This window comes from Aythya marila (assembly GCF_965140915.1).
Source record: "Aythya marila genome assembly, chromosome: 6".
In the NCBI taxonomy this organism is placed as follows: Eukaryota; Metazoa; Chordata; class Aves; order Anseriformes; family Anatidae; genus Aythya; species Aythya marila.
In genome coordinates, this window is record NC_139047.1 from 34,921,765 (window position 1) to 34,946,467 (window position 24,703).

The 24,703-nt window shown below is 38.1% G+C and overlaps 1 protein-coding gene across 7 annotated transcripts in view; it reads left to right on the forward strand.

The window, feature by feature from the left end:
- Nucleotides 1-24,703, forward strand: part of KYNU (kynureninase) — a 59,334-nt gene that overhangs the window by 15,278 nt on the left and 19,353 nt on the right. For 6 of the 7 annotated variants that reach the window (XM_082763568.1, XM_082763574.1, XM_082763571.1 and 3 more), the window contains 7 exons: nucleotides 3,113-3,195; nucleotides 8,676-8,737; nucleotides 10,050-10,121; nucleotides 11,515-11,589; nucleotides 12,965-13,111; nucleotides 19,291-19,389; nucleotides 20,119-20,192. In XM_082763568.1, coding sequence (XP_082619694.1) covers nucleotides 3,113-3,195; nucleotides 8,676-8,737; nucleotides 10,050-10,121; nucleotides 11,515-11,589; nucleotides 12,965-13,111; nucleotides 19,291-19,389; nucleotides 20,119-20,192 — 612 coding nt within the window. The remainder of the gene's footprint in view (nucleotides 1-3,112; nucleotides 3,196-8,675; nucleotides 8,738-10,049; nucleotides 10,122-11,514; nucleotides 11,590-12,964; nucleotides 13,112-19,290; nucleotides 19,390-20,118; nucleotides 20,193-24,703) is intronic. The other variant, XM_082763569.1, reaches the window with a different exon arrangement.

Below are 24,703 nucleotides of genomic sequence, written 5' to 3' on the forward strand. Positions count from 1 at the left end.
TTGCTTAAAACCATTATGAAGGTTAAGGGTTTGTGTTGGCTCCTTAAATATCTTGCATCACTTTTGGCAAAGATGCAAGGAGGAAATTTCCACTTGAACAAGATTTGGATGAGCACAGAAGATTCCTGAAGCTGGCAATTAATTTAAATCCCTTTTGTTACCTCCTTTGAAACCTGGGATCATATCAGAAAATGTGTTTCTAGCTCCCCTAGTGAGCTTCAAATCAACCAGGCCTCAGCAAATAAAATGTGGCATTGTGATTCCTTGCCAAATTGAAAATAAAATGGTAACTGACTAAAAATTAATTTGCAGAATAAGAAATTCTCTCAGTAGTTCAAGAAATAGTTCTGTTTGTATGATGCTTTATGATTTGATGGGCCATGTTTTGTATCCATTAATTTGAGGGCCTTGATTTAAATCTCTCTCAATATCTAGGGTGCAGTGGAAACAAAATGAAAGGTAAGCTCCTTGTGTCTGAGGGGAATGCCAGAAGCACTGCAGTTGTCCTTAAAGATTATTACCCCTAATGCCTACCAGAGCTGAGAGAGGGGTGGCATAATATACAGAGATATAAATTCTCTGAGGCAGAGCATAGAATTTTACAACCTAAGTGTAATAGGATGTATTGTGCCATCAGCAAAGGCTACAGAGTTTCATGTGATTAAAATAAAAAAAAGGGGTCCAAGAATATGCCTTTAACTACCATTTTAGCTGCAATAATTTTTGTCTCTTGGCATTTATATTGGCCATCAAGAGGGAGGCAAGCTGTAAGATGTGCCTTAATAATAATAATATGAATAATAATTAATGCTGTCTCTACCCTCTTTCACTATACTTAATTTTTCATGTTTTCTTCTCAAAATAAAATATTCTCATGCCTGAAATCTCATATCTGTTTTCATGAGAACTTGGCAATTTATTCTGAAATTTTGTTAGTTTTGTGTTTTGGTAGAGACAGCTTTCATCAGTAAATTCCCATTAGGAGGACACTAATGGCTATAAAATCAGAGAAAGCTAATGAAAGAGAATTCCATAGGTAGTTAGGGCTTCTTTTTCCCATCTTATTATGTTCACTATCCTCTTTCAGAAAAAAACAGATCCCCTTGGGCTGGGAGTCACCAAAAATCTTTTTTTCCTTAACCGTCCGCATTATCCCTAAGTCCCCTAATCACTATGTTACAGTTAAGGATAAGAAGGGAAATTACCAATAAATGTCTTGCTGTTTGTGAAACACATACCACTGTCTTCAGGGAAAGCAGCAGCATCACATCCTGATTGGAGAAGCTATGAAGAGCATTTTCTCCCCCTACCCAGCTACTGCCTTTGCTCCTCATCTATGAAATGTTCTTGTAAATGAGTGCAATTTCATACTGCCCGCTTTCTGCTCTCAAGATCTCATCGGAGAGTAATTCTGAAACTCAAAAAAGCAGTCAGCTGGTGTACTGTGACCTTATCCAAATTAAGGATTGAGGCGGTCCTCTTCATCAGTGGAGGATTAAACTTGTTGAATATAGCAAGACAGTATTTTATCCATAGGAGGCTCAGCTGTACATGTGTTCTTCAGCTATTGGACTAAATAGTAGCTATTCAAAAACCAAAGTGTTTCACAAGGTTAATCATAAAATGGTTAAAACAAATTGCACTTTTGGCAGCAGTTTGTATTTTCTTCAGGGCTGTGGTTCTTCCTCTGTTATCTCTAAGAGGTGTGTTATACACAAGTTAATCAGAGCCTGACTATAAAGGCACCCAGGTTATTTGTGGGAGATAGAACAAAATTCTGCCTGAGACAGAAAAGTTGGATAGGTAAAATCTTCTAAATAGGCTGAAGCATAGGAGAGTTAAAGCATGTCAGCCTTGTATGCCATCCTTTTTTCTGTCTTAATCTGCCAGAAGTCTTATTCTGAGTGAATATGGGGGCTTGTTCCTCTTTAAAAGGCTTATTACTTGTTCTTTTTCTTTCTCTCATCACAGTTTCTAGGGCTCTCTTTAATTTCTGCCCAATTTCCTACTGGCTTAGTCCCTTTTTGAGGCAGCTTTCTATTTGGTTCACATGCAGCCTGGCATTTCTGACTCTAAAGGTACCCTGTGGTGCTCAGCAAATATGAAAATCATCCAGTGTGAGATGGCAAGCCCAGAGCGATGTTCCCCTGGATTAGCACCATTATTACTTTTCTCAATCTGCCTTCATTTGCATTTAAATCTGTACTCTACATCCAGCATGTTTAAGAAACTTTGCTACTTCTTATTTTTGTATGCGTGGTGGCTACTTTAGAAGTTTACTTCTGTCACATTTGAAGCAAAAATATAAATCAGAGCACTTAATCCAGTAATCCAGAACTGAATGTACACATTTGTCTCTCCAGAGCTCTCCAGAGTAGTGGTGCGTTCATGTCTAAGGTGTTGATATTATCCACTACAGATGGAAACAGTTTGCAAAATAAAGTTTTAAGAAGCACTCTGTTAAAACAAAAAGGTTTAAACACTTAGATCTAGAATAATTTGGCAGGAAAGAGGGAAAGCAATAAAAATTAGTGCACACCTCTGCTTGGGCAGGTGATTCCCTGAATGCTCATGAAATACCTGCTGCTTTATGCAGAAGGAAGAGCTCAGACAGGAGATTTGGGTGACAAACTGTTGGACAAGAAATACATATGTCTGGGAGGAAAGCAGTGTTGAAGACTATTATCCTCTGCAGTGATGATGTTCAACTAGAAATTCAGGAGGTGCAACTCTAGGGTGATTGCAGCTGAGTTCATGGGTGCTGCCCTGCATGGGGCAAGGCCATGCCTTGTCCCTGCTTGCCCTTCCCCAGGGCTCCCTGCACCATTCAGACGCTGCCAGGGGCTTGGGAAAATCTCCTCTAGCTTTAAGGGATTTCTAGAGGGATTTTGGTGTCAAAAAAGTTTTCCAGTAATTGAAAACCTGTGGGAAATTGATAAATGTTTTTAATTTGTTATTTGATATAAGTCTTAATTGCTATAATAATAGCCATGTGCTCTGTTTAGGTGAGTCTTCCTCCTCCAAATGTGGGCTATATAAGTCAGTTTACATTTCTTAGGACTGATCCCAAGGGAGCAACGTCTGTTTTCATCTCTTGACTCTTCTCTTTCAGAGGTGTTCATGGCCATTTCAATGGTCAGCGCCCGTGGGCTTTGGCAGATGAGTGCATCGTGGACCTGATGGCTGATCTGGTTGGTAGGTGTGAACTACAAGAAAAACCTTTCTCTAGAAATGAAACGAACTTATTTTAAAATGGAAAGTCTTGATACTTTGCAAGCAGAACTTAATTCCTTTTTTTTTGTGTTGGTGATTTTTCTGATTGCCTAGTACGTGGCATAACATTTTAAGTCTGTAAGTGATTTAAGAGATAAATGTAGGCAATAATATATGAGCATATGCATATCAAAAAACTAATTGCAGCAAAGGGTTTCTTGGAGCATCGTAAACCACTTGGTCTAACATGTGAAACCCTTTTAAAGGGCACTTGGCATTACAGATTCTCAGCCTCTCTCCTGGAAGTGAACCAATGAACTTTCCCTTTTGAAAAATGATTTCTACCTAGACATTTTCTGCTTTTCTTCCATTCTTCATCACTAAATCCAGCCTCATATTTGAGAACTGCTTATGTCAATGAAGCAGATAATTGGGGCAGGACCTGCTATTTGTAAGTTCCCATTACCCTCCTGTACTCCTTGAGGAGCCTGCATGCTGCAGGATGTGGGCAGTAAATGCAGCTGGTTATACTGGAGATTGAAATGTAGCCCTGGAGACTTCTCCTGGTGAGTTTGTCAGCCACAAAAGCAATTGCTTGAGTTTGAATGCAAATTTCCTCCATCACCTCTTGCTTTGACCTGTACGTAGTTGCTAAAATAATCTTTCATTGGGATTTCCTTCAGACTTCTCTCTATTAAAAGGGGAAGAGAAATGTTGCTGGCATAGACTCCAATAGACCCTTTTTCTTCCCAACCATTACAGCTGTTGTCAAGGCTAGGTTAGTAGATTCTAGTACGGTATGGCCAATGTTTCAATTTATCTCTTGAGGGTAACTGTCAATACTGACCATATAAACCATGTTATCATTTGTTCATTTATGCCTTCTGTAAGGAAAAATATTAGTTATGTTGACCTATTGTATATTAGATATTGTCTTGTGTAATTTTTCCTCCAGCTATAGACAAGTGTTCAATGAGAAGGGTGTGTGTTTTCTCCTTCAAGAAAAGCTAATAGATTCTGAACAGCAGGAAAGGCATTAAGGAATGTTTAATGGCAGGCTTATTTATAAATTTAACTACTAAAGTAAATGAAGGGAACATGTGCAAGCTTTCTGACTTCTCCATGAAGCTTCCTAACCAGTAGAGTATAGAAAATTATTATTGGACCAGAACAAATACAGGAAAATATACTTGGCCTATCTGTGATATAAATATTAATGTAACATAAATAGCGTAGCTACACTGAGCATCACTGTGTTGGGTGGAGCGATCCTATTTGCAGTATGAAATAAAGCCTAAAATGCAGCTCTGTTCTTCTGTCTTCCTGGGTTCTAATTTTGAAACTTGTTACCATAATACCTCGTATTCCTCAGGAGGTGAAGAAAGTGCTTTTTTTTTTTGCTCTTTTTTGCCCTGTTCAAGGGTACTCAGTGCATGTATCTGGTACATATCACAGAATATAAAAATGTAAGAATATAAAGGTAATCTGTCAAAATAGTGGGCACAGCTGATTTAGGGATTAGCTGATTTTCCTCTAGTCAGTCTTTTCTGGCAAGTAGATGTTTTTGTTCTGGTGGTGTAAAACTGGGAAGATGCGGACAGGTGGAGAAATGTGACTTGTCACACAACTGCCTTGATGAATAGTAAGGGTTTTTGGATTTGAAACCTTGAACTTAATTAACTGGAGGGCAGTTATGAACCCCTTGTTATCACCTTTCACTGCAACATTTCAGCGAATGTCTGCCATGAGTCTGATTGTGATACCTGCCACCCCACAGGGTAATGCTGTGGGCTGGGCACTGACCTCTTCCTACTGTCTCTGTCCATTTGGCCACAATTTTAGGTTAAATGTCACTGTGGAAAGCAGAAAGTCAGGCTTTTCCCCTTTACCATCTGACCTGCAGAGGCTGTATTATTTCAGTGTGTTTTGTTTCTATATTTACAGAAATATTTTGGATGTGAGGAGAGGGAAATGAGAACTTTGCTTAAATTTCACTGAATTTCTTGTCAGCCTCTCTATTTTTCTTTCCCCAATCCCATATGACACCAGTTTTTTATCAAATGGGTTAGACTACTCTGAACTTCTGACAACCCTGTTCATTTCAAAGTGATACATGTATTTTAGTTTTCTATGAAAATGATGACTGAGGTCACCCTACCAATTAACCTATTTTAGTTTTAAAATGCTTTAGTGGAAAGCTTTTCATAGTCCTGTTTTCCTCAGCAATAAAGGGTATGTCAATATTATCAGTTTGGGTTTTGTTCTCCAGGCTTTTCTCAGGTTAGTCTAGTTAAAATATAAAATGTGTTTTGGGCTGAAATCTGGTCTTCAGATACTCACAGCAGCAGGTTTTTATTTAGATAGTACCCTTATAACTTTTTTCATGATCTACAGACAATATCCTTAAGAAGGGAAACCAATTAATGTTTCCCAAATAATAGATGCCTTATAATAAGTGGCATTCATATTTATATAACAGTGAAAAGAAAGAGAATAAATGTGAGGAAAATGTTTTTGCTAAAATGATATTTATTATGTACTGTCTTCCAGCAAGGTGTGATACCAAGTGTGCATGACTTGAGTGAATTCTGAATTGCCCTTTTTGGTGATTTTAATGTAAGAGTATAAACAGAATTTTACACTCTTTTTATTCAATATTTAATATGTTATGGAAGAAGAAGAATTGTCACTTCTCACTCAAAGTAGCAGTAAGCAAAAATTATTTGGTGAGATTTATTCGGGAGTCTGCTAAAGCCTATAAAATATCTCTGTCCATTTAATGGTTTATAGTGCTATAATACCTTGCTTATTAAATGCAGTCACATTTTCTTGTTCAATGAAAGTTACAGTAGTAAATATGTTGTGAAATGCAGAATCAAGGTCAGTGGAGGCCAAAGCTTTTCTCCACGCTCACACCAAGCAGCATAACGTGGTGCTGGTAATCTCAGCTGCTCCTACCAGACTTTATTAGAACATTACAACTTTGGCAGGATCACCTCCTGATGGAACAAGATTAACTGTATGGGTGCTGCTCCGCAGTGTGCACAGGTCCCTGTTGAGGGAAGACTGAGTGCTGAGCAGATTTGTAGTGACTTTGATAAGGATCATTTGAAATAACCAAACTCTCTTCTGAACTGGGACCCTTAGCCCTCTTTTGAATCACTTTACAAAATGCTTTTTACTTATTCTGGTATGGATCAGTGCAGTCAGAACGGAGAAGGATGGCAGTGTCTGCCTAACACAATCATAATAGTCTCTGAAGTTGTACTTTGCAAATGCTGCTTCCTTTTATTAAAGAGGAGATTTATCAAGCAGAACATACAGGTTTTAGCCTGTCTTGGAGATACGGTATAAAGTTAGGAAATAAAGAAAGCAAACATAATTGTCTCCTGTGTGCTGGGTCTTTGAATATTGTAATAGGTTAATTGGATCATGGAAAGGTTGCTTTCTGAAACACAGTGCAGGTTATAAAGGATAACAGTTTTCCAATGACACGGATGAGGTTTGTTTTGTGGGCATGAAATTCAATAATGGAAGGCTTTTAATAAATATATAATTTACGGAAGACCAAGACTTACATGACAAATGTAGTGTCATATTTAATTTGGGATGCTAGCATGCAGCCAAAAGTGATCTACAGATTAACCATTTGTTTTATATGGTAACAGTACAGTGGGCAAAGGATTGCTCATGCAGAATTTGCTGTGAAAGCCACAGATTTCATGGAAGGAGCAGAGGGAGAAATGAGAACAATACCATTTCTTGATGCTATCCTTTTTTTCAGCCTCAAGAGTTCCATAGAAATATTAAGACTGCAAATAACACTGTTTTGAGCTGCAATCACTCTCTAGCTGTCTTCTGTATCTGCAATAGAACAGCCACAAGGTGACCCCTTCCAGCAGCATGGAGCCTGCAAATACAATGCTATCAGAGAGAAGAAAAAGCAAAGGAGAGCAGTTTAAGCGAGGAGAAGAGCTTATTTTTCCTGCTGAAGAACTAAGTTCACTTATACTTCTTCCCACAAACTTGATGAAGTTCTGAGTGTCTGAAGGAGGGAAATTATTCAGGATACTTTTTATCCCTCGTGGCACATCCCCTGGACAGGTCCTTCAGAGTCCCTGACAGCAATTGACAAATCTTTGTCCAATACTAAATAGATTTCAGCAATACAAAGAAGGGCCACCGGATGCCTCAGTCAGAGTGGTTCTTGGCTTTTCCTGCGGTGGCAGAAGCGGAGGCCTGCCTGGCAAGGGTTTATGAAGAAACCCTTCACGTTCACAGATTGCCACATTTTTGGGCTACATTTCCTTGTATTGTGTTCAGCCCATAATTATGTCTTTCTGGTGAAGTTGTAACTCAGTGAAGCTACACTCCATAGGATATAATGTGGAAGTGTTTCTTGTGTTGGCATGGGGCCTTGTGTATCCTCTGAGGTCAGGACAGGAGAAATACGGGATACACCTCTCCCTTTCTGTGCCTCCCCTTCCTCTTTTTGCCCCAACAGCATGCTTTCTTTTCCTCTTTCCACATCTCAAGGATGCTGCTGCCCTCCCTGCCTGCACACACTTCATCCCTCCCTGGCTACAACCTCTTTCCACCTACAGCAGATTCCACTGACAGGCGGTGACTGCAGCAACAGCACACAAGCCCATCTTCCAGCTGAAGAGGACTCAACGCCCTGATTTGTCAGGGGTGAATTACTGCTTTTCAGCAACAGACATCAGGCAAAATGGAAAGAAATAAGGATTGATTTTTCTCCATATCTCAGTGCAGACTGCACTGCCTTGCAGTCCCTCATCCTGCTTGAAACCTTTCACCAGTGGTTGATAAGGGTTTGAGAATTCGTTACTAAACGCTTTGTAATAACAACAATTAGTTGTTACTCCATTAGCTCTGTCTGTGATTAGCTGTAGCCAAAAGGCATCTGTTATTACCCTCCCTGGGGCTACATGGGTATGGCTTCTTGCTAAGCTGCCACATTAATAATGGTCTGATATATTCATAGGACGTTTTTGCTAGTTGTTTTATTGAGGAAGAGGTTAAGTTTGACATCACTGTAACCGCTTACAACAGATGATTGTCTCAATATGTTTTCTTGCTTGCTTTACATATAAACTTATGACAAAAATAAGTCTGTGAGGCTTGCTTTATGTACAGACTTATGACCTGATTTTTGTCTGTGGTATTAATGATAATAAATCTGCTAGTGCTTTGCTGGGAAATGAAAATACTTCATTGTTTTTTGTTTTCTGTGGCTGACCTGAAGAGAAATATTTTCCCGCCAGTGTGGTGTAGTGAGTCAGACAAGAAATCTTTTTTCTTCACTGTGACACCTCAAAAGTTTACTCTCTAGTCTTTAGAGAGACATCAACTCAAAACATACCTTTGTTTTCTAAATGCATTACTAGATTTGAAATTGTAAAGAAAATCCCAGCTAGTATATATATTTTTCTTTATTTCAGGAGCCCAAAGACATGAAGTAGCCTTAATGAATGGGCTAACTGTTAATTTGCACCTCCAGATGGTATGTCTTTTACAATGTTTATTTGATGCTGTGTTGACAAGTTTTTCCTTCATTTGTGAATGGTGTTAACAAATATGCCTTTCCTTTATTTGTTAATGTAATCAAAATGTTTTGTAGGGACTTCACAAAGAAAGCACTATTAAAAAACAAACAAACACATCTTTTCTTAAGCCTTGGGACTTGTATCTTGAACAATACAAGGTGTCAGACTTCAGAGAGGATACCTTATTTAACATTACTTTCTAAATAGTTGCTCAACTAAGGATTCTACATCAAATTTCAGAGCTTGAGAAACAGAAGTTTAGTTCTTATAAATTTAAAACAGGTATTTGAGTTCTGTTTATATAACCACAAAATGTCACAAAAATCTGTTTGGTTTTATGAAATAGTTGCCTTAGATGTGATTTCACTATGAACAGGTCTCTTGATGGTTATATAAAACTGTCCATGGTTCTCCAGTGCTACCAAAGTCTTGGTTCAACAGAATGAATATGAGATGGTTCATGCAAAAAAAAAAAAAAAAAAAAAAAAAAAGAAATCTATCCTAAGATAGATTTCCTATCCTAAGAAGGCCTAGTCTTCTGTAACAGGTCTCTGACCTTTCTCAAATTAAGACACGAGACAGGGCAGGATGCAGCTAATTAGCCTGGCTACTTTGCTCTGAATAAGGTGCAATGCAGCCAGACTTGTGCCACGTGTGAGCAGCAGCCCATGCTGAGCTTGGTCTAATTTCTTCTACACCAATGTTGTGAATAGGAGGGCTCCTAAATAGTCTTCTACTCTTCTTGGCATGGTGACAAGCCCAACAGCCTCCACACCAGGAGATGAGTAGGCAAGGCCATTCACCTACAGGTGTTGAAATGGATGAGAACAAGGTCTTTGCAGAAGGCTTTGTCCTTTGGCCTGGCTTATTTCAGAGGGAATGACTTGATAACTGACATTTTAGGGCAGGGGTGGAAATTCAGTTCTTCCATGCTGTTTGCATGCTTCAGCTTGGGAGGCTTGGGAGAGATGGAGTAGGGTGAAATCCTGACTTCCATGGCCACAGTGAAGCTTTGACACTGATTCTTGTAAATGCAAATTTTCACTGTTGGATTTATAAGCCCTTTGTTATGAATCTATGAAATAGAGTATTATAACACTTTCCTACTTTGGTGAATGTTATATGGACAAAGAAATATTTGTGATTTCTGGGGTACTCTCAGTAGTCTGCATGAAAGTAAAACAGTCTTTATTAAGTTACATACTGGGAACATCTCTCTCATCTCTGCTTTACGTACATTCAACATATCTTTTTTTCTGTTTCTAACAGCTATCTTTCTTTAAACCTACTCCAAGACGCTATAAAATTCTTCTAGAAGCCAGAGCCTTTCCCTCTGACCATGTAAGAAATTAATATTTCACCATATTTGTATTATTAATCATATTTTTCCAAAGAATATCAGTAGCTTGATTTGAATATTTATTAGCTCATCTTGTCCAAGTAACGTTACAATAAAAAAATCTGTCAGAAGCTTTTGAGCTCAGCATATTTTACAGATCGTAGCTTTACTCCTTTTGTTCAAATAAAAAATGTTACAAGAGGAAAAGATTGAATGGGCACATTGATTTATTAGACTTTTTTTTAAAGACATTGAGCAAACTACTGACCTAAATCAACTGAAGTTGTAAATGTTTTATTAATTCTTGTTGCTGTTTTACTTTATGAAACCAAATCAATACAAACTCACAACATTAACACTTATATATCTCCAGACAGAGATGGAAATGTTTGTTCTTAGCACTTTAGATTACTAGTTCAAATATAATTTGTCTGCTATAAAATAAGAGACAATAGTCCGTGCATCACAGCTTAGAACAAATTAATCTTTGGGTTTGTGGCCCACTGCTGCTTTATCATCAACTCCGTAAACTCGTAGAAATTGATAACAAATTTGATCTCTAAGGTGTAATAGAAACAACTCAAACTACTAACAAGTTTATTTGTAATAAAGGAGGCAGCACAGATGTGTGAACTCAAAATTGCCTTTATTCTAAATAATGCTCATGCTAATCATGCATTTGTTCCAGGTGCACTTGTACATTTGGACTCCATCTAAAATTTCTATGACACTTTAGTAATACCCTGTGCAACTAATAATGTTTTGGTTCCTGTCAAGTAGTTTTGAACTATCTAATAGTATTACTCAATGATTTTTATGCCATCTCCCAAACTATTATTTATTGATAAAATCAGTGGGTAAGAGTTTGAAAATAGCCTTAGAGTTGTGAGCTCCTTTCCTCCCAGCTGTGCAGCAAATCTAAGATGTGAGGATAGCGTGGGCCAGCATATATGTACCTACCAAACCTCAATTGCACAAACAGCAGTGCATATGTAACAGCCTAGGATTTAGCATGTGCTACCAAGAAATGTGCAGACCAAGAACACAGCTGTGTTCTCACCTTGGCCTTTATCTGTGCAGGCTTTGCTTGCTGGTGTGTGGTAAAGCATATCCTCCACCACATTTCCACTCTCTTTCTGCTCCATGAGCTCATCCTATAGGATTTCGGATTTGACTTTATCCTTGCTGTCTGCTGTGAATTACATTCTGATGTTTTTCAAACCAAAGGAAATCTAGAATGTTTTTGAAGGAGTCAGATTATGCTTTCAAGCATTAATTTTAGTGAAAGGCAGGCATCAGAATCCCTTTTCTGAAGTTCTGCTGTGCTTGGCAGTTTTTTCTTTTTGTTGTCTTATGTAATTACACTAACGTGCTATGCATGGAAATCTCTTGCAGTATGCTGTTGAGTCCCAGCTTCGACTTCATGGACTTGATGTGGAGAAATGCATGCTCATGATGCAGCCACGAGAGGTTGGTGAGACATAAGTCAGCTCTCCTCACTAATAGAAGTGTATTTCATGTGAGAGTAGTCATATATTCCCAAGTATTCTAGTGTCTGATTGCAGAAGCTGTAGTCTATTTCTTCACAACACTTAAATACTTATTTAGACAGACTTATGCAAGCCTTGCCTAAGTTTAAATTAGGTAGAATTTGAATAGCATATTCTGTTTCTGTTTTTTTTTTTTTTTTTTTTTTTTTTTGTTTGTTTGTTTGTTTTTAGCATTAGAGGCCATTTTATAACTGTCTGGTTCAACTAGCATGTTTACCTTAAAAAATGTTACTTTCCCTATTTTTCCTGTTTGTGAAAAGCTGACAGTATCCTGAGAGAACTGTAAAAGTATAGCAGTTCATTGAGAAGTCCCAATGTCCTTTTAGTGTCCTAAGGTAAAAGATTGCCATAACATGAACAGCATTGTGTCTTTATCAGCATAGAACAAGGAAAAGGTCTGCTTTGAGTAATATGCAATTCAGATTAATTTGAAAGATTGCCTTGCTTCACTTTTTGCGGTATTAAGAACTTTGCCACCTAACTATAAACTGATGGTGACCTTTTGCTTCTGAAATCTGAGTCATCTTGTGAGTAAAGAGCCCATTCCTGAATGCTTGATAGATTTGCAAAGATTGTTGGGATAATAACAGTTGCAATACTTGCAATTCAACAGTCTTGTCCAAGCTCTTTTCAGTAACAAGTCTAATTTAATTCTAGGTTTTCACTGCCTAATTGATCCCTAGGTGGTGGTATGTTTTACATGATCCCTTGCTAGGAGGATGGGGCAGTAACTTTCCTGTAAAGAATCAAGAATGAGTTTTTTTTTGGTTGAAGTTCCTCTATATTTAATGACCCCAGGTTTGGGGATTTTTGTACTTTTGATGATTTGAGACTTATTGTTTTTGAAATATAAATATGGCAGGTTTATAATAGCTTCCTGTGGGATATGAAGTTTATCAGAAAAGTACAGAGTGAAACTGATAGACAACTTTTAAGCCTCGCGAGTGTCACAAATTTCAGATGCCACATAAAAATCATTATATATGCTGTTTTTCACTGTAAATTAAATCTGTCTGAAATATTAAAGAGTATGAAGCATGCTAGAATATGAAGTGAATAGACATTTTAAAACTGGTACCTTCAAGATAAGTTTGCTAATGATTTTTTTTGAAGTAACTTACTCGTAGGCTACTTCATTGCTCTACCTTTGTATATCATTACCATGATAAGGATTTGCTTTTGATCTCCTTATGCAAGCAGCATGGCTCATGGTAAAATATAGATTATGAAATAAGAAATGACAGTTTCATTACTGCCAGAGCTGATGTAAAATGTGAGCTTTAACTTTGTTTTAGGGTGAGGAGACCTTGAGGATTGAAGACATCCTTTCTGTAATTGAGAAGGAAGGGGACTCTATTGCTGTTGTTCTGTTCAGTGGGGTGCAGTACTACACGGGCCAGCTGTTTGACATCCCCAGGATTACAAAGGCTGGCCAAGAAAAGGTAGGATTGCTCCAAACCCATCCTTTTTAAAAAAAAAAAAAAAAAAAAAAAAAAATTAGATCAATTTTCCTTGTGAAATGTTTTAAATTTCCACTTTTTGTGGAACAAAACAGCATAGGTGGAAACCTCAGGGGCTGTGATAAAAAGTAAAAGCATGCTGTGCACAAATCCTCTGGGGACTGTGCACTGCATGAAGAAAGAGGGCTGCAAGAGCAATCTCACAGGTGGGACTTAAGGTATGTGGAGAAATTATTCATGACTATTGACTTCTACCAGGCTTTCATGTGAAGATAGAATTTCAAGAAGTTCAATGGAGAAGAGGGAGGAGGTAATCAGAGACCCAATCTTTAAAGGTTTATTTGTGCTAGATTTCCACTCTTTGGCAAACTTTCATGGTTTTCCTCCTTTCCTGTGGTGTTTGCCCCCAGTGAGCAGGGAGGTGAGCTCCCACACAGCCAGTGATGCTCTGATTCAATGGATGAGTTTTCAGAAAACAAGCACTACATGAAGCACGTCAATGCCACAAGATGGCTGTGTTTAAGTGATGACTCAGCCGTAGGAACTTGCAGACAGTGTGCTCTATGGGCATAGCTGTAAAACGTCTTTAACCATCTCAATTGCCTCAGGAATCCAAGAGAAAATAGTTTTTAATTAAGTCTTCTTATCAACTGGAGGTCACCAGACTTTCTGTAGGGGCAGCCTCTTACTGGATGTACCTTATCTAATATAAACCACTCAAGGAAAAACTTATAGTATCACTGGGATTTTGCAAACCAGTTAACAATTTATATTTGATATTTATCTGTTTGGGGGATTTCCTGGCTCATATCAGGGTATACATCTTCTGTTGCTGTAGGTTTGGTAGTGGAAATTTTTCTGTATATAAAAAGTTCTCACTGAGCAGCACAGGTGACAAAACTGGTCCCAAACAGTACAAAATGATACCAACTTCTTGACACAGATGAAGAAAGCCAAGGAAGAAAGAAAGGAGAGGAATTTGCTGCAGAGGTGAAAGGGTCTGTGCATTAGCCCCACGTAGCTCTAAACAACAACATGGTGTCTTTCTTTCCAGTACATTTATTGCTAACAAGTAGTCAGAATGCTAGGCTGTACATTTGATGAAAAGGAAGATAGGTGATTAATAGGATGATGCCAGTCAGTGTTGTGCTCAGTCATGCTCCTGGTGGCATCAGAACTTTTGTTCAGCCACCAACATCTGTTTGTGTACTGCTTCTTCCACAACCCCCCACTGCGAAGGGTCTAAAAAGTGACTGAAATCTTTCTCCTCTACTGTAAATTTGAACAATCTGGGAAAAAAAACTATCACTTTATCTCCTCTCTTAAAGACGCTCACCGCACTGTGAGACACATGATCCAAGAGCTGTAGCTTCACTGAAGTCTATAAATGAACCCAGAGTGGCCAAGATCATGTATTCCATGGGAAAAAATAGTCACCAAGAGTTCATTATATGGAACTAAAATGTATTTGATTGTCATTTGAGAAAATAACCAAGACTTGTTTTAGAGCTAAAAATTTCCATAGGGCAATACAAATAAAAATGTTAACTCATGCAGGAGGGAGCATGGGCTGCGGAGTCCCCATGAATGCCTTCTCATGGATGTAGACAAAAATTTTGCACACCTATACAGAAACTGTATCATACCATAGAGGAGAGCCATTTCAGACAGCAGATCAGTTCCCCAGCAGGCCCAGATAGATGTCAAATGCCCATCTCCACCTGTGTGCCTTTTTTAGAAGCACCATGGGATGCAAGCAAATCTCCTCTTTCAGAGATTAAGAAAGTATTCAAGAAAGGAAGAGAAAGGAATAAAGTATTTTATTTAACTGGTTTGTGGTTAGTGCATGTAGGACTAGGATCCAGGTAAATTCATGACCCGAAATGTTGGAAGTATATTTAAAGAAAAGTAATTCAGCTTTGAAGAAGTGCTTGAGTGCCCAGAGAGCCTTAAAAGCATGAGGCAACCCTGTTTTTACCCCACTGTCAGATACACTTAGCTCAACATCCTTATGAATTCTGCTTTCTGGGTTAAGTGATATTTGTTTACACAGAACTACTATATAGCATACTGTTACATCACGTTTAAAAACAATCTTCATATTGCAAATATTTACTTGAGCAGCTATTAAATCAGCAATTCATGAAAAGTTTGTTGTGTTAATAGCAGTGGGAGGTTTTCCTGTATCCTGCTGCTTCTTGGTCTTGGATTCTGGTTACAAAAGAGCAAAGTGTTGGGTCTTCATAAGCAATTGGCTCTTCTGTTCCGTTATGAAATATTACTATTTTTGATTATGGAGAAGTTTTGATGAACTGTTGTACAGTCTTCAAGAAGTGAGGTGCAAAGGGAGCAGGTATAGTTAATATCTCTAAGGAAATATTACCTGATTTTTTTGTTTTATTTTGTGAAAAGTTTTGCTGTACATCCAAATGAACCCTGTGTTTGGAGTGCAATGGTAGGAAAATTCTGGCTGTCTTAATGCTGACACTTCAGCTGTGTCTTACCAGACCAGAGCAAGGACAGCTCAATTCCTCGCAGTCTACAGTTGTCACTGAGCTGTCCTGGAAGCAAGGAGTACCTTGGTCCCTTACTGATGATTGTTCCTTAGTCCTTCTGTGTAAATATATGCACTTATGTTACTTCTAGCAATGGTAATCAGCACAGATCTTGCCTATGTGAGGTGGTAAGCATAATGATACTGGGATTTCATACATCTTGAGCAGATCCCAGGTGAGCAGCTATTTTTTAAGGTCTGCTTGGAGCAGATCTTTGTTTTTTTTCCTCTCCCCTGCCCCAGTATGGACTAATTAGGGAATGTTTTGAGCATTTAGGATCCAGTGCTCTTCCTCAGTGGAGACAGTGTAGTTTGTGCAGATGTTTCACTCTTCAAAAGCTAACTTGATGGCTGAAAGGGAAATCCAGATGCCATGCAGCAGACTGAGAAGAGCTAGCTGCATGGGGGTTTAATTTGTCTGACATCCAGTCCTGTTTCTGTCTTGAGGCTGACAAGCTTTCAGGACACTGTGTGAGCTTGAAGACCACATCTCCTTCTAGAGCTTCTGGACGTGATGAAACCACCAGTGGTTAAAATGACTCTTATGCACAATCTATTAATACAGAATGGCTGAAGTTCTTGAATTTACATTACAAGAGGGATATGCCTGAGAAGTCATATTCACAGGAAAAAAAATACAAGGCTGGTGATGAAGGGTAGTGAATGGCCCCATGCTCCTGAGCAGAAGAAACTAGTCTGGGAAGAGCTGACAAGCAAGAAGCTGACAAGGGGACAGTGCAAATAGAAGTGTCATTTGAGGAGGAAAAAATTTGCTAGTCAACCAGTGTAGCAGAGAGGAAAGTCCTGCACAGGTGGTCTTAATTGTAACCTACAATGGAAATAAAATTCTGCAATGCTGTACCCTGTCAGGGTTTGGCTAGAAGTCTGAGCTGCGAGCTCTGGAGGTCTGGAAAATGTCCTAGGATTCTTGAGGTCAATCATTTATGAATTAAGTTACTGATTTCCTTTTACATTTTTTAAGCCAATTTCCTAAGTTCTCTATGTATGTTAAGATTCCTTCCAGAGTGAAAGCTCTGCACATAGACAGCTTCATTAAGTCATTAAATATTAAATGAACTAAATTAAGCTTGAAAAATTACCTCAGGCTATTTTTCCATCTTAGGTCTCTCAGATAAATCAAAATTACAGTGTATTGTGTGAGAGACTCATCAGCACGCTCAAGAGGATGTAACAGTTTTCCTTGTTTCATATTTTTGTGCTTGCTGGAGAGGATGGAGGGGGCTGAATCATTTTATTCTTCTGTCAGTGAAGAAATGGCTGGCTTCTAGGAGACTCTAACTCTCAAATACAATTTTCATTTCATAAGTTATATTGTACTTTCCACTGTCTCTGTACGTATGTAAAGTATTTTAATCTCTTGAGTCCCAGTAGGAAGAGCTTTAAGATCCTTCATCTTCATTTCTTTTCCTGCCTCTCTCTAAATGTCCCAGCTTTGCTTGTGTGAAGCTGTCATTTCTCTCCCTCTCTCCAAATGTCATTGTCCATGCTGAGTTGTTACCTGCTGGTTATCAGCAGCTACCCAAGACTCTTTGCAGAAATGACTTTTAGATATTAAAATAAAACAGAAGAGGCAGGAGAGAGCACGTCCTCTTCTTTGCCCATAGCAGATGGAGAGCTCTGTTTTCCCCCAGCTTGGGGAAGCAGTGTTCCCACGCAGCCCCTGTTCTGTGTGGCTTGTGCAGGGAGAGCCGTTTCAGTTTGTTTTACTTTTTTCATGCAATCTGTGTGGCTAAACATTCGCTGTTCAGACAACTCGTGCCAGACGCCTTCCTGGGAAAGCAAAGCACTAACATCCTTTTGCAGATGATGACTTGAATAAAACACGAGTGGGCTTTTCTGTAGTGATGCGGAAAACCTGTCTGCACCAAAGATTTTCAGGCTCATTAAGTTTAACAGTGCTCTGTTGGATTTATCAAGTAATTTCAAAGCAGTGGGGAGCTGCTAAAATGTCTCAAATATATCCCCCGGGTGGCATGTTGGTGGCTGTCCTGTTTGAGGGCTCCAAGTGCATGGTGTTGGTGCAAGACAACCCTTGCCAGCCAGTGTCAATGTCCTTCACTCCTACAACAAACCATTGTTTTTTGTTTGTTTTAATTTTGATAATGTGCTGCCAGATGCATATGTTCTCCAAGACTCCTAATGCATTACAGTTTTCCTGTTTTCCATTGAATCCAGGGAATCTCTTGTATCAGTTTTCTAAAAAGTTTGTGTGGTACATATGTATGAAGGTAAATCTGGAAAACTGATGTGTTGAACCTAAGTTAGTGTCTTAAACTTTTTATTCAGTACCAGGTTGGCTTTAGTAGCTTATTTCTCTGAACCAAAGCCATTTCATCTCTGGATGTGAGCATTCCCATGGGCATCCACTGTGCTTCAGCTTCACCATTTCTGTTGATTTGTCTTAACTTGTTCCTCAGGGTCTCCATGAGGACAAAAACATAGAGGGTATGAAGGCTGGAATATTTATTTGAACTTTGGTTCTGTTTAATAGCAAATGTTTATATTGTGCAACTTCTACAGCAGAGAGTTTTCTTCCCATCACTTTGGGGAGTGAATTCTCAAGCAAACTTCACTAATGCTTCCACTAGAATTAGTGTCACATCTTAAAATGCTGCTTAATTCAAATCGTTAACTATCTTATATGGAAGATTGAATATACTGAAGTATTGTTTAAATAATTTAGCTCAGACTCCCTTCGTGCAAGAAACAGCAAGAGATTCTTTAAAAAAAAAATAAAAAAAAAATTATTTTATTATCAGATGCTGTTTTTTTCTGAAGCCTGGGCTCTCACTCTTATTCCTACCATGCTGTTTGCAAGCTGACTGTTTGTGATTTTAAAGCAAAATGCAAAATAACATTTTATTTGTAGTCCAGGCACAAAAGGCAGTTTCATTTCTCTGGCCTTAAATAAACAGCAAAGATATGAATACATTTTTAGTTTAAAAAATGCTGCCATCCAGTGGCAATCTTGTGTGTAAAACTGCTACTTTGTGATCTCTGCCTCTGTGGTGCTTAATTTTTTTAGTGCCCTGCACAAGGTGTGGCTACTAAAAAAAGGAACCCCTTTTAATGGAGAAAAGGCAATGTATCTTAAAATTTTAGGGACAAATACAAAAATCTTTAAAAGTCCATGTTTTGCATAGGATGTTGATGCTCAGAGTTTGGAAACTGGGGACAGGGGGAACCTTAAGCGTAAGTACAGAATAAAATTAAATGTTAATATATGAATAGCGTTGATATGCATATTACTTTTTTTCTGGCTAGGACTTATAATGTAACACAATTTATTGAAATAATGTCTTCATTCTAAATACTTATTTCAAGTAATTCCACTTTACTGCATGAGAAAATCTTGGGAATCTAAATCATATGCAAGTGTCCTTGAAGACAAGGCCGTGAAACGATTCATGATTCTAAACTTTAGTTATGGACTAGAAACCATGTTTCTAGTTATAATTAATAACAGATGGAGTCAATAACATACCTGACTAGAGAACAATGTGTACAGCTCTAAATATACTTTTTCTAAATAATTTTAGTAATGATTATCTTCGTAAGTAGCATATTAAATATCTCTTTCCTGCAGGGTTGCTTTGTTGGATTTGACCTGGCTCATGCTGTTGGGAACGTAGATCTTCATTTGCATGACTGGGGAGTAGATTTTGCCTGCTGGTGCTCCTACAAGGTAAAACAAACTCATTATTTGAGATTCTCTGGGATCTCATTTATGTGATGGGTCACCAAACAGGTAAGATGAAAAGAGCTGAGCTGTTGATCGAGGCTTGGGCTGAATGTTGCTGGTTCAAGGAAAGAGATGGGCACTGGCTTTAGAAGTGGTTTTCTTACAAGAAGTTACAAAAGATAATAGTGGTAATTTTTTGTTTGACCTGTAAAGTAATGTGTGTATTAGTGGGTGGTTGAACATCTGCTGTGATAATCATACTGATCTGTGGTCACAGCATTAAAGGCTCTCCTCTTACCACATGGAGAAAATCTTGTAGTTATGCCATTTTTATAAATGGCCCCTAAATATGAAAACATGTTTGTCTAAACACAATTTTAGATCATACAATATCTTTTTTTTTTTCAATTTGTTTTGAGATTAAGAAACAATAAGCACTGTTTGGTGAATTGTTTGGCATATATATATCGTGATATAAGATTGCTTTAGCCTTTTTTCTGCTAGACTTCAAATATCATATGTAAACCAAGAATATTTGCAGAACTACTCTGTGAAAATCCATCTGCTTCTACCTACATTAACACTTTGAGACAGATGCTAAGATCTCCAGTTAGAAACAATGAGAAATATTGAAATTTGTCTGTTTTATAGAGCAGGGTGAGGGAAGAAAAGCTGTTACAGATAAAGAGCAAAAAAATGCTTATGTGATGATTTTTTTTTTTTTTTTTACAGTATTTAAATTCTGGAGCAGGAGGCCTAGCTGCTGCCTACATTCATGAGAAGCATTCCCAGAGTATTAAACCAGCGTAAGTTTGTTTCTAAGCACATTCAAAAGGTGCTGTGAAAGTACGTAGCAGTCCTAGTCACAGACTAGTTATATGTATGCATGTATATGCATATGTTTATATGGACAGATGCAGAAGAAATTCCTTGCTTCAAAGAAAACTCAGACTAATATTTGTTGCTGAGTTTTTGCCTTAGTGAAAATAGTAGTGCAAGTTTAAATAACTTGGTTATCTAATTTTTGTTAGCTCAGAAGGGTTATTTTATGCTAACTTTGCTATATTTTGAAATTGTTAATGTATGTGCTCTCATCTTAAATAATTTCCTCCTTGAAGTCTATCTGTTCTAAACTAAGTATAATCATAAAAGAGAATGCTTATAATATTAAAAATAAGTAACCCAAATCATGTCTGCGAGACTGTTTAATGTAAAGAGAATACTTAACATCTTCCTTTAAAAATGGATTTTTTAAAATCATTGAAGTCTCTGGTTGGTGAACAAAATCAAAGACAATTTCAACTCTGTCTAATAGCTCTTTAATACTGGCATGTTTTCATTAAAATTATATCTACCAGTAAAGCTAGGAAGCATTAAGTGGAGATCTGTGTTCTCAAAGACTTCATAATCCATGAAAAGCTGTGCTGAGAACTGAGGTTAGCTGCATTAAAAACAACTACCTGTTATTTAGAATGTTATATGTCTGTACTCGATGTATATTAAGAACAGTAGGATTAGTACTTTTAATGCATTGACAAATGTAAACACATTCTGGCTGTAATCTTTGGAGAAATTGCTGGCACTTGCTTTTATTTTAGCTTGAGGAAGGCAAACTAAATCAGGTTTCAGAGAGAAATAATATTATAATAAGCAGCTTCACTGCACTATTTGCTGGTTTCAGACTGTCTAGACTCCCAGGAGATAACAGAATAACGCTGATAAGTTCTTCTCAGTCACCCATAACAGAAAACTCATTAGGATGACATATGACCTGCTGTGAGCCGATTCAATACTCACATGTGAATGCTGGCAAAATATTCCAAATACAAGGATATTTCTTCTGGAAAGGTATCTGCCACTTGCCCCTTAGGTGCAGCAGTTGGTCTTATGGCCAAACCTCTGGGTCACGGCTGTGGGGAACAGGGAAGATGCTGGGCAGTGGGGAAAAAAAGAGGGCCAGCCAGAAATCACAGAATGATTAATAAGAGGAATGAAAAAGAAATTCAAGGACTTTGAGTATTTCTTTCCCCTTGATGAAATTTTGAAACTTCAGTGAGGGCACTAGCTTGGTATTTTAGGTAAGGGCTTAAATTAGTTTTTCCTGAACTTGCTTCTTCATACATAGTCATTAACTTGTGCATTGAATCTGGATGCTGAATGTCTTAAATACAAATGCCTTTATGAAATAGTTTTGTTTTTCTTCAGCCAGGGACCCAATTAAGGATATATTTTCAAACTTCCTGCATAGACCCTTTGCATTATTTAATCATAGCTATTTCATATTTCTTGAGGTTTGATAATCGCTCATCAAATTGTTTATAGTTAATATGCCCTGTTTGCGTGGCTTTTCTTTCTTTTCCACATCAACCAGCCATTTCAGGTCTCCAGATAAGACAGTGAGACAAAGGAGAATTTGTCTATGTCAAAGTATTCAATTTTATAGCTGATTTAAATGCAGAACAATTTGCTATATGTTGTACAATCAAATAGAGTGGAATTTAACTGCTCTGGAAGTTGCAGCATTTATGTTGTATCTGAAAAAACGTCTTTGGCTGTCTTCTGAATCAAGGATGACACCCAGTGGCCAAACTTCATTTAAAAACAGGAGCACCAAACACAGTGTCTTTGCATCCCAGCCCATATATAAGCAGCTAATTAAATTCCAGTCTGGTTGATAGCCTTTTGTCATATAAACCACCTGAAATATTGTTTTTAACTCACGGTCAGTATTATGCAAGTCACTTTACCCACCTGTATAGATTTCTTTAATTTGTTTCATCCTTCATATTTTCTGCAAGTTATTGACTAGGTAGTTATTTTTATATTGGACTAATATATTGTATTTTAATATAAAAATGTATGTTTTGACCATAATTCAGAGAGGCAAACCTGGAATGTCTGCCAAGTGCCTTTTCCTATTACTTTGCTGGGGCAAAAAGGACTTAGGTGCTTATTGAAAACTAAACAGCTTAATCCAAATTTTTTTATTTAACATCCTCAAGCCCAGCTACTGCCTTTCATCAAAGACACTTGGGATTGTTTTTTTAAAGTTCACTGATGTCCATAAATATGCTTTTTTCCCTCATGCCAAGTCTTGCTAATGTGAATATTGTAAGCAAATGGGTGTTTGTGCTGTAGCTATGCCCAGTTTTAGAAAGAGGGTTCCCCTCCACCTGCTCTCCACAGGTGCTGTTCCATCCAGAGCTGGCTCCCTGGACTATAATACACTCACTTTCTGCTTTTTTTTTCTAATGCACCTAGAGCTGTGCATAGAGATATTAATTTATTAGCCTTATTGCTAGCAACTAGGGCCATTCCAGAACTGGTCTGTGCTCTGAGTCTCTATAGACTGAGATTGTGGCAGCCCCTGTGTTTTGTAGCTCTAAAACAAGTAACCCCAAACCAGCATTATGCAGCCATACCATGTGTCACTTCCCAACAGACAAAAATCAGCACAGATTCCACTTCAATTTATTTATGCACAAGCTCTTTTAAAACCAGAAAATCACCAGTAAGGAAAAAACAGCCCAAGAGTAAACTTTGATCCGTAGGCCTGATGGCCAGAAGATGGAGGCTATGGACAGCACAAGCTCTTCTGCTCTCTTCTGTGTCACTGAAAACATCATCTTCCACTCTGGCTTAGCTAGGTATAGTCCTCTAATTCACTGCAAGGGCCATGGGTCTAAAAGTTACATGTTGTAACCATCCTAATTAATATCTGTACCTGAACATGTGGAGCAGTCCTTCACTAGTCCGCTATCTATCTTTCCACTGCAGTAAAACTGAATCAATCTGACATATAGAGGTCCCATATATCCCTATTCTCTCATGATCTCAGCTCCTTTGAAGTCTCTTTTAATACTCAAATAGCTTTTTTTTAATACCTGTTCTATATATCACAGTGCAATATATTCTTGGCTAATTGTGCTAGAGCAATTTCTCCCAGGGTGGAAACCTGGACAGAGCAGAGCTATGAAAAACTACTGACATGCTTTGGCCAATGGCTGCAGATTGATCCTGTGCCACCAAATTTCCATGTAAATTCCTCTGTGTTACAGAGGGGAAACTTCCAAGAGACAGCACTAAGGTGACAGAGTAATAGTGAAAATCAGCTTGACTCAAGTTTTGGGTTCAAGAACAACCCTTTTTCTGCTGCTAAATTTCTCCATTTGTTAAAAAAAAAAAAAAAAATAAAAATAAAAAAATTAAAGGTAATTAAAGGTATACAGTAATGTGAAAGGTTGTGAGCACCTAGGATCAATGTCACAGCAGAAGTCAGGTATTCATAGCAGTGTATCTGCAGCTGTAAATGCACAGTGAGTTTAACCCAGCTGTCAGCTGGCGTAAGGGATGATAGGGGACAAACTTACTGAGTCCTGCGATAGGAGAAGAAAAAAGTCCTAGCTGAATCCCTGTAAGAAAAAGTAAGGCACAATTTTAAAAGATGAAAGGGAAATAAATGTATGTAAAGCAGCCAGGAGAATAATAGATAAGCCTTGGCAGAGGATTAAATGAAAGTTGTACACAGTCTAGTGTTTAAAGTAAAAGGATTTATCAAAACTTAACTTTAACACAGACTAGAGCAGGTAGAGTTTAAAAATAAGAAGTTTTGATGTGAAGAAGTGCTGCGCGTGCAGGAAGCAGCTGATGTCCAAATAGCATTTTAGCTTTTGCTATAGGATAAAAAAAAATGTTATCAAAGAAAAAACAAAGGTAACGATTTCATAGTGGCTTGGAGGACAAGGTATCTTCAGACAAATTCTTCATACACTGAGGTGAGATGTCAATTTCTATTAGATCACTTTTCTTTTGGACTTCGTGGTCTCAATGAAAATGCCAGAGCACAAATGGCTTCTTTACTGAGACCTGCATGTGTCTTTGGTACGTGAACTTTTGCACTTGTGTGAGGAAAAAGAAGTAAAGCTGCCCTTGGTTAAAATGTTCCTAGGTATAATAGACTGAGATGGGCCAATTCTCAATGACCCTTGGAGTCTATCGATCTGACTGTTTTAGTATTGAACAGAGCACCCTGGCCTGGCCAAGAAGAGGATCTGGAGAAGCAGTATTGAAACTTCCAGGAAGCTGTACAGAATGCAGCAAGGTGGAAAGTCAGTGGTCACAGATGAAAGTGTATATGCTGCTGTGTGCAGGTTTGTCACTGGTCCCAGTGCACTCAAATTGTGGAGTAATGTATAGGCAAGCTATTCGTGGAGCGTAACATGTCCCTGGAGTGCATAAAATATCCTGTATTAAGGTAGAAATGAACTGTTTCTTTGCCAGGGAGATGAGAGCAATTTAGCTCCTTGAGCTAATTTAG